The 15,804-nt window shown below is 39.3% G+C and overlaps 1 protein-coding gene across 2 annotated transcripts in view; it reads right to left on the bottom strand.

Annotated features, from left to right (window-relative positions):
• LOC134225754 (UTP--glucose-1-phosphate uridylyltransferase-like) overlaps positions 1-15,804 on the bottom strand; it is a 53,569-nt gene that overhangs the window by 23,837 nt on the left and 13,928 nt on the right. Inside the window, exon 1 of one of the 2 annotated variants that reach the window (XM_062706102.1) lies at positions 4,627-4,917. The exons of the other annotated variant lie outside the window; for it this stretch is intronic. Coding sequence (XP_062562086.1) covers positions 4,627-4,656 — 30 coding nt within the window. The 5' untranslated portion in view covers positions 4,657-4,917. Of the gene's footprint in view, positions 1-4,626; positions 4,918-15,804 lie in introns of those variants that run through there. 2 annotated transcript variants of the gene reach the window in all.

Genomic DNA, 15,804 nt, shown 5'->3' on the forward strand with positions numbered 1-15,804 from the left:
GAAAAATTAAAAAAAACTTTTTGTATTTAAGTTGGAATAGTGACAAGGATAAACTTTTTAAAGATGTCTTGTCAGCAAAAATATGATTAGATGAAATTAGTATTCAATCATTTGAAAATGATGTTGAGATTCATTATGCTATAGTGTACCAATCTCAAAGGGATTACGCTCCCGAGCTCGGCGTTCAAAATTCTGTTTAACAGACTGAGTCCGTTTGAGCAGTTCTTCGGCGGCGGATTCCAGGCATATTTCATATCTGCAGAATCACTCATTGCATTATCTCTTCTCCTAAATGAATTTGCCATAAATCCCGCAATAGGAATTTGTAGTGACTGGATGGAAACGGTAGTCAATTATGACTTACCTTACGATGTGTTCATTCCTTCCCGCCAGGAGTGGGAAGGAGGTGGACCCAGCGTTCCAACAGGCTCTATAAATTTCTTCACAGATGGTTCCAAAATGAATAATCTGACAGGATCCGGAATCTATGGCCCTACAACAAAAATTTCTGTCCACTTAGGACAGTGGCCCACAGTATTTCAGGCGGAAATATATGCAATATTAGAATGCGTGTTATTATGCCTGAGGAGAAAGTATAGATTTGCAAAAATATGTATTTTCTCTGACAGCCAAGCAACATAAGTCGCTTAATAACTACACTTGTAACTCAAAGCTAGTGTGGGAATGCATTCTGGCTTTGAAAAACTTATCCATACGCAATCGAGTCTACCTATATTGGATCCCAGGACATACGGGTCTAGAGGGAAACGAGATTGCTGATGAGCTAGCCAGGAATGGATCTAATGAAAGGTTCATTGGCCCTGAGCCCTTCTGCGGGATCTCAGACTGCTCTGTAAAATGGAACTGAACAAATATATGGTCAGTCAAATCACATCAAACTGGAATGCACTTCCCCATACGAGCCAATCCAAAAGGCTCGTAACGATTAACCCCAAGAAAACCCAACAACTATTAGGTCTCAACAAAGGGATCTCAACATCTACACCGGTCTAATAACTGGACACTGCCCCTGCAGATACCATCTACAAAAGATCGGAGCAATCCAAACCTCAAATTGCCGCTTCTGTGACGAGGAGAGAGAAACATCAGAACACATCCTCTGCTATTGCAGTGCACTCACCCAACGTAGGTTCAAAGTTCTCAGCAAGCCCTTTTAGGGCCTGCTGACATATGGATCTTATCCCCCAAGGACGTGGTTGGCTTCATAAAGCTAGTCTCGCCAGAATGGGGGAGTCACATACTGTAACTCAGGATCTCTATTCATCAATAATAGATGGTCTTGAGTTCAGTCGATACCAAGGTATCTCAGTGACAAACATGTTACTGAGATAACTTGCGTATTTCACAGTAAAAGGGTATATCACAATAGTCCTAAAATCTGGACGCAGTGATCTTCACCCGACAAACGAGGGAAAAAAAAAAAAAAATCTCTTCTCCTCGGCAGTTCGAAGCTAACTGGGAACTGATGGCAAGGTTCGTCAATTTTCATGATGTGACTTCCTTCTACATTCTGAAATTACTGAAAACAGTTATATCTATGTTAAAATAACTTACTCATAACAAATATGCAACAAGTATTAAATATGTTTTACAGCTGCATCCGAGGTTAGTTTTGAACGCAGTCACAACATCCTTGTATGACAAAGCAATGATTGGAATTCGAAGTGAAAAATACAGTGTTGGCTAAACAATAGTAACACATGAACAATAAATATTACAATTTTTTACCTTCTGTTCGCACAGTAGGATCAGGGGCGGATTTAGCCGGAGGGGGGCCCCGGGGCCGAAAGCCTGTGGGGGCCCTAAAATGTACAAAAAAGGTTGGTTTTGGTACATAAGATTTGTGGGGGCCCAAGGCCACGCCCCCCCGGACCCCCCCTAGATCCGGCCCTGAGTAGGATTATTTCAAAATAGAACTTTTTATGTAGTGCTATTTTACCAATCAATTCAGCGCTACAAACAAGTTATATCTGTTGTCGGAACAGAGATTTTCATTACGATTTTAGATGATTTTCGTGCTCCCACATAACTTTATCTCAGTATGTTATATTCAATCCCATTTATAATACCATTATTTGTTAGCGATGAACTTTATTTTTAACTAGTCGACCCGGCAGACGTTGTCCTGTATAGTAGGTGAAAATTCGCGTTGGGAACTGCCCTTGCAAAATATCCATACTAATCTTAATTTTAGCTTTTCACGATTTACTCAACTCAACTCGTGATTTTTGCATGAAGAAACCCGTCGGAAATGATAACGAAACTATCTGCTGAAGGAACGAAGAAAATCCATCCAGCCATTTCCGTGTTATGTGGATACGAACACAGACCATTTCATTTTTATTTATATAGATAGATTTAAAAATCACTTTAATAAAGAAAAAAACATTATTTGCTACTGAAAATTGACCCGATCTGTTCTTGCGCTCCGGAATTATGGACGCAATGAACAGTCCCATTGAAAAATATTTATTTTTGTTTTACCAGAAAAGTAGTAATGTATATAAATGAATACAAGCATTTACACAGAATAGGATTCCCAAAGGAACTATTCAGTTGACTCTCTGATATGAATCTATGAATTTAAAAGAGAAACATCGAGATGTACATAGAATTTAAAATTATTAAAAAGGTTTCAATCGAAAGTTACACAATAAATCTCGAATGGCTAGGAAAAATACATTTAACTATTTACAAAATACAAAATACATTTAACTATCAACTTATCATAATGATGCTAATTGGCATATGAGAGTTGGAATTTTCGAACATTTTGAAATGTGAACTGCCCTAAATACATCATACTATGTCTTATATGTGCATTATAAACTTCTATAAAACAAGTTGTGTTGCTTGGGGTATAACACTTCACTGCTCCTAGACTTCATCTCATAGCTCCGACATTCATCCCACACAAAACAAAGCAACGAAAAAAAAATTGATTTGTTTCTTATTTTTGTGATTTTTTCAGCAGTGAGTACGCATGGTCATAAAAAGAAGCGACAAAATTGGTATCGTATTTCTTTGTTTCGCGATGAGATGAATAGAGGAACTATTCCGTTTCCATCTCACTGAACATATAGGGGAACGGTTAGGCACTTCATCCTATAGCTCCTATTTCCATCCCATCAAAAGCAAAGCAAGGAAAAGGAATTTTTGTGATTGATGGTGAAAATAAAAGACAGAATCACCGTCGACCAGAGGTCGCACAGACTGAACACTTAACATCTAGCATGAGACAACGGACAGGACATTTACACAACACCCAGTGGACCAGTGGAGAGCATTTCGCTTTACGAAAAGTTTTCTCCTTACCGGGCCGGGAATCAAACCCACACTCCACAGCACATGCATCTAGAGGATTGGCGTCGCTAATCGCACGGCCACGAAGCCCACAACACCAGTGAGCACGCGTGTTTGCAAAAAGAAGCGAAGAGAATCCAGCATTAGTAACGAATTAGCAAATAAGCTACCAAAAAACAACTTTGGTTATTTGAAACATGTTAAAGGTCTTGCTAACTCTTTTTTCTTGCGTCCCGCCAATGAAAGCGAAGTTAGCAATAAGCTAATAAACCAACTGGACGTTAATAAAAGTAGTGGACACGATTGTTTCCCAGCCTACTTATTAAAAGCTTACACAATCCCTTTTTCCAATATTTTATGAAACATCTTTAACCAAATAATAATTGCCGGTTCTTATCCTAATATCTTGAAAATAGCTGAGGTATCCCCAGTTTTCAAATGTAATGATGTCTTTGACCCTTCTAATTATCGACCCATCGCAACTTTGTCAGTTATCAATAAGGTATTAGAAAAACTCCTAACTAGGTGTTTAGTACACTTTTTAACTTTGAACAATGTGTTATATAAACACCAGTATGGTTTCCGGGAAGGATGTGGGACGGCCAGTGCTATTACAGAGCTCATGGATAAACTGATAACTGAAATTGACCGGAAAAAGATAGAAAGAAAATAAAAGATTTTACTTAGCATACCAAAAGATTCGATATGACGGACAAGCCGTTCTGAAAATACAGTTTTGCCTTTCTCGTATAACAAAGTTGTACCCGGTTGTACCGAAAGGGTATAATTTCGGCTATACTATTATTTAATATAATCACGATCGGTCATTGCGCTCAAAAGTTATGGTGCGTTGGTTGATTCGCATTACAGCGTTTGCAAGAGCCGTAATGCAGGCAATTATTTATGATGTGCATCACACTAAGGTAAAACCAAGCGATCGAATCGAGGAAGGCATCGTCACCGCTAGGGGGATTAATCTGTTTTTTTTTATAAAAAAGTTGATTCATGATACAGTTTGGAGTTTCGTTATGAAAATCATGTGAGAAATGGGTTTCAATTTAGTTCTATATGCAGCGCTTATCGTAATTGGTAGGATACATGCACATCATACCCACTGACAATCATTGTTTTAATGTCATAAACGGCTGCAAATATCTGAAGTGCTTAAGTTTTAAAGCATGGTAATTTATAATATTTCCTTATCTCGATGCGTTTATTGGTGCACTGATCAACAAATAGCATTAAACCTTCAATTGAATTTATATTGAGTACCAAGGGAAATGTTTTTCAATACCAACTCACTTTTAATAAAATATCCATTGCGCCAGTCATTTTATCCTAGGCTTTTAGTAAAACTTGTGCCAGATTATACCACAATCTGTTAAGTAAATTCATACACACCACACACTGCTAATATCCACAAACTCTTCTCCGCGCAAACGGGCGAAAATGTAAACATTCACAAGATCGAGGAAACACGTTGCAGTTAATACTCTTCACGAAAACCGTGGGTGCAGTTCACTACTTGGGCCGCAAGTATTATGCGTCCTAAGGAAACGAATCGCGCTGCGTTTCCGTCAACGGACAAAACTAGAATAACGCTGATGAGAGTACGATGCACATGGTGGTGATAACATTGGCTTGGCTAAAATGACAAAAACAAAACTTAATGAAGTAGCTTCATTCACATGGATGGTGTTCGTTAGTGTTGACTTTTTTCCGAAGATTTAGATTGTCGAACTAAGATGTGATAGTCAATTACAATTATTAATATTTGTCCCTGTGCGCTTTTTTAAATCGAATATACCATGCATGATTTAACATTTTATTTCAGGACCGCGCTATAAACAACTGATAATGTACGAGGGACTAGCCGGGGCTTATCACTGTTTTTTCGTCAAGGGTGAATGATGTTTAAACATTAAGAAAGGTTTGTATATTTCAAAATCATTGTACAATTATTTGCAAAGAACTCGTGACGAAAATAGTCAGAATTATTGCAGTAGGGTGAAAGCACATAAATTCAAATAGTATGCATGATTTTGAAGCTTTTTGTACAGACGCCTTGTCGTGCACTCTACTATTGGTCGAGACAAGTACGAGACACTGAAAACAGCCTTACTGTTGAGGTCGAAATACGTATCTGTAAAGTTACAATTAAGTGGTGGAATAAAATGAGATAATACTAACTCGTTGACAATTAGTGCAGAGTGCAGACATTCCACTAAAAAGCTTTAAATAATTGTCTTGTCATATGAGCCAATATTTGTTAGCATTTTCTCTAGAGCAGAGGTCCAGAATTGGAATTTTACCCTATATGAAACGAATTCGCCATCACATCGAGGCAAGACGAGCAAGAACCATACAATGATATGGAAATGGTAATATCATCTTGCACACTTAGACGTAAATGTTCATGATAGAATTAGAAGCGAAAGTACAGATTCGATAGTTCCATTAGGATACGCCAGACATGAATAGTGTGTGTACCCCCTAAATTTGCGGAGGACCATTCCTCCTTATTTCCGGTGGACCATGGTGCACAGTTTCACTTAGAGTCCCTCGCTGGCACTCGGACGATGATCAGCCGCCCCTAACATGGAGAACAGACGCTGTTGTGAGCCGATCCTGACATGGAGAACAGACGCTCAATAAGATTTGCACCTCCGGAGAGGAGCAAACCCCCCCTTCCCTGTCAGCATACGACCATAGTTCCCACCGGGGTTGGTTAGCCGATCTTCCCTAAGGTTGCTCGTATCCCGGCCAGCACCGCGGGGAGGTAGGGATAGGAGTTGCTGGATAAGAGACTAAGGACCGCGAGATGGGGTCTATTTTATTCCTTCAGGTACGCGAAGTACCAATGGTACGCTTTACCCAGCATTTGCCGTGCCAATCTTACAACATCTCATATGTTTTTATTTGAGACGCAAGTGAAAGACAAATACTTGGAGGACATAATTGATTTGATACTGCGGCTGGGGATGCCTTGGTTGATTCGATAGACCATTTTGATCAAACTCAAAATTTGGGGATCTTACAACATCTCAAATGCCTGGATTTGAGACGCAAGAGAAAGGTAAATACTCGGAGGACATAAATGGGTTGATACCGTGGCTTGGGACATCATGGAAGCCTTGGTTGATTCGGTAGACCATTTGATTCAAATTCCAGTACCGTTCAGAGATCCTAGAACATCATAATTTATTATCACACATGTTTTGTATATAGTTTACATTTATTTTAACGGGTCTTCCACGAAAGGCTGAATCACATAAGGCTGAAAACTCGTAAGGCTGAACACGAAAGGCTGAAAAGTAAAAATATCACATAAGGCTGAAATAACAAAAGGCTGAAACTCGAAAGGCTGAAAAATCGTGAGAAACCAATATTAGTGGAAGAATTCACATTTGACGCTAAAAGGGGCACAAACTAAAATGATCCGCAACCTTCTTGTGACTTCTTGTTGTCTTTCAATTTTTATACGGAATTCTTATTTTGTAGTCTACACAGCTCATAAAATTTTGAGGTACTGTCGTCGGGGGTGACAATGGGTCAAATGGGGGTGAGAATGGGTCACTGAATGAATGCTTGTAGAATGCATTGAATGTATCTGAGGGCAAGAATACTAAAATATAAGAGACCTTTTTGAACGATTTTTCTCTACGACCTCCAGACCGCCGGTGAGAGCGATGACCCATTGTCACTCCCGATGGCGGTAACATAGAACATCCTTCCTTCTTCCTTGTTTCTTCTTGCTTCATCATTATTTCTTCTTTCATCTTTATCTTACTTTTTCCTTCCTCCTTCTTCTATGTTCTTTCTTCAATCTTTGATTTTTTTCCTTCTCCCTTCTTCCGTCTTCATTCTCTCTTCTTCCTTTTTCTTTCCTCCTTCCTTTGTTTCTGTAATTTTTTTATTGTTTATTCTTTATACTTTATTCTTTACACCTTATTTTTTATTCTTTATTCTTCTTTATTCTTTATTCTTCATTCTTCATTCTTCATTCTTCATTCGTCATTCTTCATTCTTCATTCTTCATTCTTCATTCTTCATTCTTCATTCTTCATTCTTCATTCTTCATTCTTCATTCGTCATTCTTCATTCTTCATTCTTCATTCTTCATTCTTCATTCTTTATTCTTCATTCTTTATTCTTTATTCTTTATTTTTTATTATGTATTTTTTATTCTTTATTCTTCATTCTTTATTCTTTATTCTTTATTCTCTAATATTTATTCTTTATTCTTTATTCTTTATTCTTTATTCTTTATTCTTCATTCTTCATTCTTTATTTTTTATTCTTAATTTTTTATTCTGTATTTTTTATTCTTTATTCTTTATTTATTCTTTATTCTTTATTCTCTATTATTTATTCTTGATTATTTGTTCTTTATTCTTTATTCTCTATTCTCTATTCTCTATTCTTTATTCTTTATTCTTTACTCTTTACTCTTTACTCTTTACTCTTTACTCTTTATTCTTTATTCTTTATTCTTTATTCTTTATGCTTTATGCTTTATGCTTTATGCTTTATTCTTTATTCTTTATTCTTCATTATTTATTATTTATTCTTTATGCTTTATTCTTTATTCTTTATTCTTTATTCTTTATTCTTTATCAATTATTCACTATCCAACCACTCAACATAGTTGGTACAACATATCGTATGGTTGGGATTCATTGCATCCCATCAATTTCAGCCTTTCGATACGTTTCAGCCTTCTGATACTTTCAGCCTTTTGAGACTTTCAGCCTTTCAAGATTTCAGCCTTTTGAGTTCAGCCTTATGTGTTTCAGCCTTTCGTAGGACACCCTATTTGACCAAGTTCACAGTAGACAACATGCTTGAAAACATCTTCTGATGCTTCATACATCCTGTAGTATAAAGGCTCCCCCAAACCTAAGCGATTTCATCGCCGCGACGGCGACAACTAGTCGCCGCGATTCTATCGTTGGGTCGCTGCAGGCAATGTTCTATTTACGCTTCCATACCAACGGCGACAGAATCGCTGTCGCCAAGCGATAGAATCGCGTCGCGACTGTCGCGTCGCGTGTGTTTGGGGAACCTTAAAGTGGATCCTAAGCACCGAATTATCATCGTATGCATAGTAGGGATGCTCAAAATGTGTTCTTATGTTCCAGGTGATGTCTTTTATTTGTTATTTTATCATTTCCATCATCACTATAAGAATAGATATTATTTTTGGTAATGAAATATAAGTATATCTCCAAAATTGATTTTTTTTCAAATCCGTTGCTTTACTCCCACAGCTCTAGTGAAAAATTGAACACCCCTAGATACAATACGCAATGGCCAGAAACTAGAAGAGATGGCTAAGAGGTTGGTGAAAAACTGAGAAAATCGGTTGAAAAACCATTGACATATAGCCATTTGAAAATTTAGTTACAACGATTTTCTGCACGAATGTAAACAACGGCACCGGCAGCAGCAGACTAAGAATTAGAGTGGTTCAAAAAATGATTTTGCTCTGCTACGCTCAGTCGATTATGATTCATAATTTGCTGGTTTGAATAAAGGCTTACCGTGCATAGGTCGTTTCAGGTTTATATGACAGTTGATATGGCGAGGTTTAATTTTACATTATTCTGATTGTGGCACTCCGTCATTGGGTGCTGGCGAGGGGGGAGACCATATGACTGGATGAAATATTCAAGAGCTTCAACTCTATAAGCATATGGGGCAAGACAGCCAGACAGCTATGAACACGAAAAGGCTTATAACTGGCTTGAAAATGAAGCTATCAAGTTGATTACAATTTAATGGAGCATCATATTCACATTATTATTACGAGGGATGGTTAACAATAATGTAAGAGGGCTATACGAGGCTTTACAGGGCTATCTTTGGATATATGTCGGCTTGGGGCGGTGTTGTCAACTGTATAAAGAACAAGGTCATCTCAAGGTTTAAGCATCACCTAGCCCTTAAATGCATTTCCAAAATTATCGAAATAGTTTCAGCCTGAAACAGACGTGATTTAAAACAATGGATATGGTTTTAATTGTGGTTTGAATCGTGAACATTAATTATAGCAAATTCAGATATTGCCGTAGAGCCAGTGGTCAACAAATCAACATGGAATACGACATTTTCAAGCGAAACAGCATTTGAGCATAATCCCTAGAAGTGCAAGAAATGTGTCACCCGTTCTAAATAAATTCAGTACACTTTTGACATATTTTTTATCCTTGCTCGTCTTGCCCCGAGGGGGTGGCGATATCGCCCCATATGGTAAATATCTTCTTCTTCTTCTTATTGGCATTACATCCCCACACTGGGACAGAGCCGCTTTACAGCTTAGTGTTCATTAAGCACTTCCACAGTTATTAACTGCGAGGTTTCTAAGCCAAGTTACCATTTTTGCATTTGTATATCATGAGGCTAGCACGAAGATACTTTTATGCCCAGGGAAGTCGAGACAATTTCCAATCCGAAAATTGCCTAGACCGGCACCGGGAATCGAACCCAGCCACCCTCAGCATGGTCTTGCTTTGTAGCCGCGCATTTTACCGCACGGCTAAGGAGGGCCCCGGTAAATATAGACATCATAAAAACCCATTTTTTAAAACCAGTTAATAAGATACTGAAACGCCATTTATCAGTGTTTATTGATACTTATGTCAAAGACAGGTCTACAGGGGATGGACAAAATAATTAGGATAGGCAAATTTTGGGTAAAATTAGATGTGTTGTAACTATCTTAGTTATCATCCGATTTTGACAATTCAGGCATGCCCGAACTAGAAAATTAATGCAGTTTGACGGTATGTCCATGGAACCGACTATGGCCACCGGATTCCGGAGATATTCCGGGTTTTTCGGAGGTAGGTTCAAAACCGTTAATTTGAGGTGAATATTAGGTGAAGTTGTGGTTAAAAATTGAATAATATTATTAACCACAAATGAAGTAGGGCTCTTGCTGATTGGAACCATATATTGAGATTTGGAATCGGACCACAATCAAGTGAGATATGGCCATTTCTTTAAAATCGGTTCTGATCGATACTTATCAAAGGGGTCAGGCCACAACTTCATTTGAATCTCGCTTGTTGATAGATCAGCCACTATGATTTTATTCTAGAAGGGCTCTAATGTGTCCAGAATGAAAAACCAATTGAATAAACGGATCCTGGAGTCGCTGGGATGTCCCCGGGGAACCTGTGAATGGGGACATTTAAGTTTTAGCACCAAAATCAGACATTCGACGGCTCTTTTTTCATGGTTTTCGATCAGGAAGCGAAGTATGAATATAAAATGGTCCATTGACGGCTCTGACCGCTTCCAGGATCTACGGATTGGCCCCGGGGAACCTGTGGAAGCGGACATTTTAGTTTTACCACCAAAACCGGTCGTTCGACGGCTCTTTTTTCATGGTTTTCGATCAGGAAGCGAAGTATGAATATAAAATGGTCCATTGTCGGCTCTGACCGCTTCCAGGATCTACGGATTGGCCCCGGGGAACCTGTGGAAGCGGACATTTTAGTTTTACCACCAAAACCGGTCGTTCGACGGCTCTTTTTTCATGGTTTTCGATCAGGAAGCGAAGTATGAGTATAAAATGGTCCATTGACGGCTCTGACCGCTTCCAGGATCTACGGATTGGCCCCGGGGAACCTGTGAATGGGGACATTTAAGTTTTAGCACCAAAATCAGACATTCGACGGCTCTTTTTTCATGGTTTTCGATCAGGAAGCGAAGTATGAATATAAAATGGTCCATTGACGGCTCTGACCGCTTCCAGGATCTACGGATTGGCCCCGGGGAACCTATGGAAGCGGACATTTTAGTTTTACCACCAAAACCGGTCGTTCGACGGCTCTTTTTTCATGGTTTTCGATCAGGAAGCGAAGTATGAATATAAAATGGTCCATTGACGGCTCTGACCGCTTCCAGGATCTACGGATTGGCCCCGGGGAACCTGTGGAAGCGGACATTTTAGTTTTACCACCAAAACCGGTCGTTCGACGGCTCTTTTTTCATGGTTTTCGATCAGGAAGCGAAGTATGAATATAAAATGGTCCATTGACGGCTCTGACCGCTTCCAGGATCTACGGATTGGCCCCGGGGAACCTGTGAATGGGGACATTTAAGTTTTAGCACCAAAATCAGTCATTCGACGGCTCTTTTTTCATGGTTTTCGATCAGGAAGCGAAGTATGAATATAAAATGGTCCATTGACGGCTCTGACCGCTTCCAGGATCTACGGATTGGCCCCGGGGAACCTGTGGAAGGGGACATTTTAGTTTTACCACCAAAACCGGTCGTTCGACGGCTCTTTTTTCATGGTTTTCGATCAGGAAGCGAAGTATGAATATAAAATGGTCCATTGACGGCTCTGACCGCTTCCAGGATCTACGGATTGGCCCCGGGGAACCTGTGGAAGCGGACATTTTAGTTTTACCACCAAAACCGGTCGTTCGACGGCTCTTTTTTCATGGTTTTCGATCAGGAAGCGAAGTATGAATATAAAATGGTCCATTGTCGACTCTGACCGCTTCCAGGATCTACGGATTGGCCCGGGGAACCTGTGGAAGCGGACATTTTAGTTTTACCACCAAAACCGGTCGTTCGTCGGCTCTTTTTTCATGGTTTTCGATCAGGAAGCGAAGCATGAATATAAAATGGTCCATTGTCGGCTCTGACCGCTTTCAGGATCTACGGATTGGCCCCGGGGAACCTGTGGAAGGGGACATTTTAGTTTTAGCACCAAAACCAGCCATTCGACAGCTCTTCATTCATGGTTATCGATCAGGAAGCGAAGTACGAAAATAAAATGGATCATTGACGGCTCTGACCGCTTTCAGGACCCAAGGATTGCCCACGAGGAACCTGTGGAAGGGGACATTTTAGTTTTTACACCAAAACCAATCATTCGACAGTTCTTTTTTAATATAAGCAAAGTATTAATATAAAATTGGCCATTGATGACTCTGACCGCTCTCAGGACCTACAGATTCCCCCCGGAAAACCAGTAGAAAGGAACATTTAAGTTGCAGCACCAAAACCAATATATCGACGGCTTTTTTTCGAGATTTTTGATCAGAAAGCGAAGTATGAGTATAAATTGGATCATCAATGGATCTGACCGCTTCCAGGACTTACGGATTGCTCCCGGAGAACTGTGGAAGGGGACATTTCAGTTTCAGCACAAAAAACAAACAATGGACGGCTTTTTCTTCATGGATTTCAATCAGAATGTGAAGTATGAATAAGAAATGGACCATTGACGGCTCTGACCGTTTTCTGGACCTACGGATAGCTCACGGGGAACCTGCCTACTTCATAATTCGCTTCCTGATCCAAAGCCATGAAAACAGAACCGTTGTATGACTAGTTTTGGTGCTAAAACTAAAATGTCCCCTTCCACAGGTTTGCTGGGCCAATCTGTAGGTCCAGAAAGCCCTCAATGGTCCTTTTTATATTCATTTCTCGATTCCTAATCGAAACCACTAGAAAAGAGACGTCGAATGACTGGTTATGATGCTTAAAATAAAATGTCCCCTTACACAGATTTTCCAGGAGCAATCCGTGGGTCTTGGAAGCAGTCAGAGCCGTCAATGGACCATTTTATATTCATACTTCGCTTCCTGATCAAAAATCGAATGACTGGTTTTAGTGCTAAAACTAAAATGTCCTCATTCACAGAATACTCGAAGGCAATCAGTAGGTCCTGGAATCGGTCAGAGCCGTCAATGGTCATATTAAATTCATATTTCGCTTCCTGGTCGAAATCCATGGAAAAAGAGCCTTCGAATGACTGGATTTGATGCTAAAACTAAAATATTCCCTTCAACAGGTTCCCCGGGGTCCAATCCGTAGGTCCTGGAAGAGGTCAGAGCCGACCATGGACCATTTTATATTCATACTTTGCTTTCTGATCGAAAACCATGAAAAAAGAGCCGTCGAATGACTGGTTTTGGTACTAAAACTTAAATGTCCTCTTCCACAGGTTCCTCGGAGGCAACCAGTAGGTCCTGGAAGCAATCAGAGCCGTCAATGGACTAGTTTATATTCATACTTCGCTTCCTGATCGAAAATCATAAAAAGAGCCGTCGAAAGAATGGTTTTGGTGGTAAAACTAAAATGTCCCCTTCCACAGGTTCCCCGGGGCCAATCCGTAGGTCCTGGAAGCGGTCAGAACCGTGAATTGACTATTTTATATCCATACTTCGCTTCCTGATCGGAAACCATGAAAAAAGAGCCGTCGAACGACTGTTTTTTTTTTGGTAAAACTAAAATGTCCCCTTCCACAGGTTCCCCGGGGCCAATCCGTAGATCCTGGAAGCGGTCAGAGCCATCAATGGACCATTTTCTATTCATACTTCGCTTCCTGATCGAAAACCATGAAAAAAGAGCCGTCGAATGACTGATTTTGGTGCTAAAACTTAAATGTCCCCATTCACAGGTTCCCCGGGGACATCCCAGCGACTCCAGGATTCGTTTATTCAATTGGTTTTTCATTCTGGACACATTAGAGCCCTTCTAGAATAAAATCATAGTGGACGATCTATCAAAGAGCGAGATTCAAATGAAGTTGTGGCCTGACACCTTTGATAAGTATCGATCGGAACCGATTTTAAAGAAATGGCCATATCTCACTTGATTCTGGTCCGATTCCAAATCTCAATATATGGTTCCAATCAGCAAGAGCCCTACTTCATTTGTGGTTACTAATATTATTCAATTTTTAACCACAACTTCTCCTAATATCCACCTCAAATTTACGGTTTTGAACCTACCTCCGAAAAACCCGGAATATCTCCGGAATCCGGTGGCCATAGTCGGTTCCATGGACATACCGTCAAAATGGATTAATTTTCTAGTTCAGACATGCCTGAATTGTCAAAATCGGATGATAACTTAGGTAGTTACAACACATCTAATTTTACCCAAAATTTGCCTATCCTAATTATTTTGTCCATCCCCTGTATGTGTGCATGGACAAATCAGCAGAATTCATTTAGCAGCAGGGCTAAAGCGCTCGTGAACATTTTTTTCTAGAATTTGAGCAAAAAAAAAAAAGATTTGGACTCTTTTTTTTTAAAGCTAAGTGTAGAAGCAGATTATTTGTTGCTTCAATATGATGAAATATTGGCTTTCAGAGTGTAATCTCTATCTTACAGAAAGCAATTAGTGTTGCGCAGAATATGGAATTCTCTCCAATGTGGCATATCTTTGGTAGGCCCATTTGTTTAAAAAATATAAATAATGAAAATAATAAAGAAATTAAAAAAAAAGATTTTACCTGTTATTAAAGTCTGGTTTAATAACAAATTTAAGTGAAGTTTCTGAGATTTGGTGCTCGACGTGGCATTTTGAGGAAAATTTTGAAAATCCAATGAAACCATGGTCTTTAATAGACATCCAGAAATTCTAATAAACTTTAATTTCAAAATGGCAGACTTTAGTATTAAAGTTGATTGAAAATGGGTGGCAAAACAATCTCGAGTTAAAAAATCCTTGAAATCTAATTAGTTTTTGTTTTATTTTAGATTTTTAAAATTCTTTTATAAAACTTTTTATAAAAACGTGATATTTCTAAAATAATTTCAATTTTGAATTTAGTGGCTTGTGCCAAAATTACTTCTATCATAACTTACCCCCCATTTTTTTTTTCGAAACTAATCTCGAAGGGTCGCAAGGCGGATTTAACAATCATAAACGTATTTAACAACCATTTAACAATCATAATGTACTTTCTGTCATCGACGCCCTTATCTTTCATCACTTTCCCTGACGTTGAGAAACATCAAACATCATTGTCATGTAATGAAACTGAGGTTGTTAACGCTCACCAACAGACGTGGTTCTGGTTCCAATACTACTCAATTCTGTACTCTTTATTTGAGATTAGCATTTTGCATACAAATTCCATGCGTGAAAAAAAAGATCATAGTTGACATGAATCGGAAATAATCTCACGATTTTCACAACACGCTTGGAACTTCTTTGGTGCATATTTCGGGACCGCTTTGCGATTTGGGCGTAACTTATTTTGTAAACAAACATTGTTTCATGGATTCAGCAGAATGCAAGCGATTTTCCCCAAAACTCTGTCGAATACATACCGTGGCTTTCTCGGGAAATGCCTCATGGGGCAGGAATTCGCCTTCCAATGTTTGTTTACAAAATAAGTTACGCCCAAATCGCAAAGCGGTCCCGATATATATATATATATATATATACATATATATATATATATATATGGGCCTCCATAACCGTGCGGTAAGACGCGCGGCTACAAAGCAAGACCATGCTGAGGGTGGCTGGGTTCGATTCCCGGTGCCGGTCTAGGCAATTTTCGGATTGGAAATTGTCTCGACTTCCCTGGGCATAAAAGTATCATCATGCGCTAGCCTCATGATATACGAATGCAAAAATGGTGACCTGGCTTAGAAACCTCGCAGTTAATAAATGTGGAAGTGCTTAATGAGAACACTAAGCTGCGAGGCGGCTCTG

The sequence above is a fragment of the Armigeres subalbatus genome, chromosome 3, assembly GCF_024139115.2.
Source record: "Armigeres subalbatus isolate Guangzhou_Male chromosome 3, GZ_Asu_2, whole genome shotgun sequence".
Lineage (NCBI taxonomy): Eukaryota > Metazoa > Arthropoda > Insecta > Diptera > Culicidae > Armigeres > Armigeres subalbatus.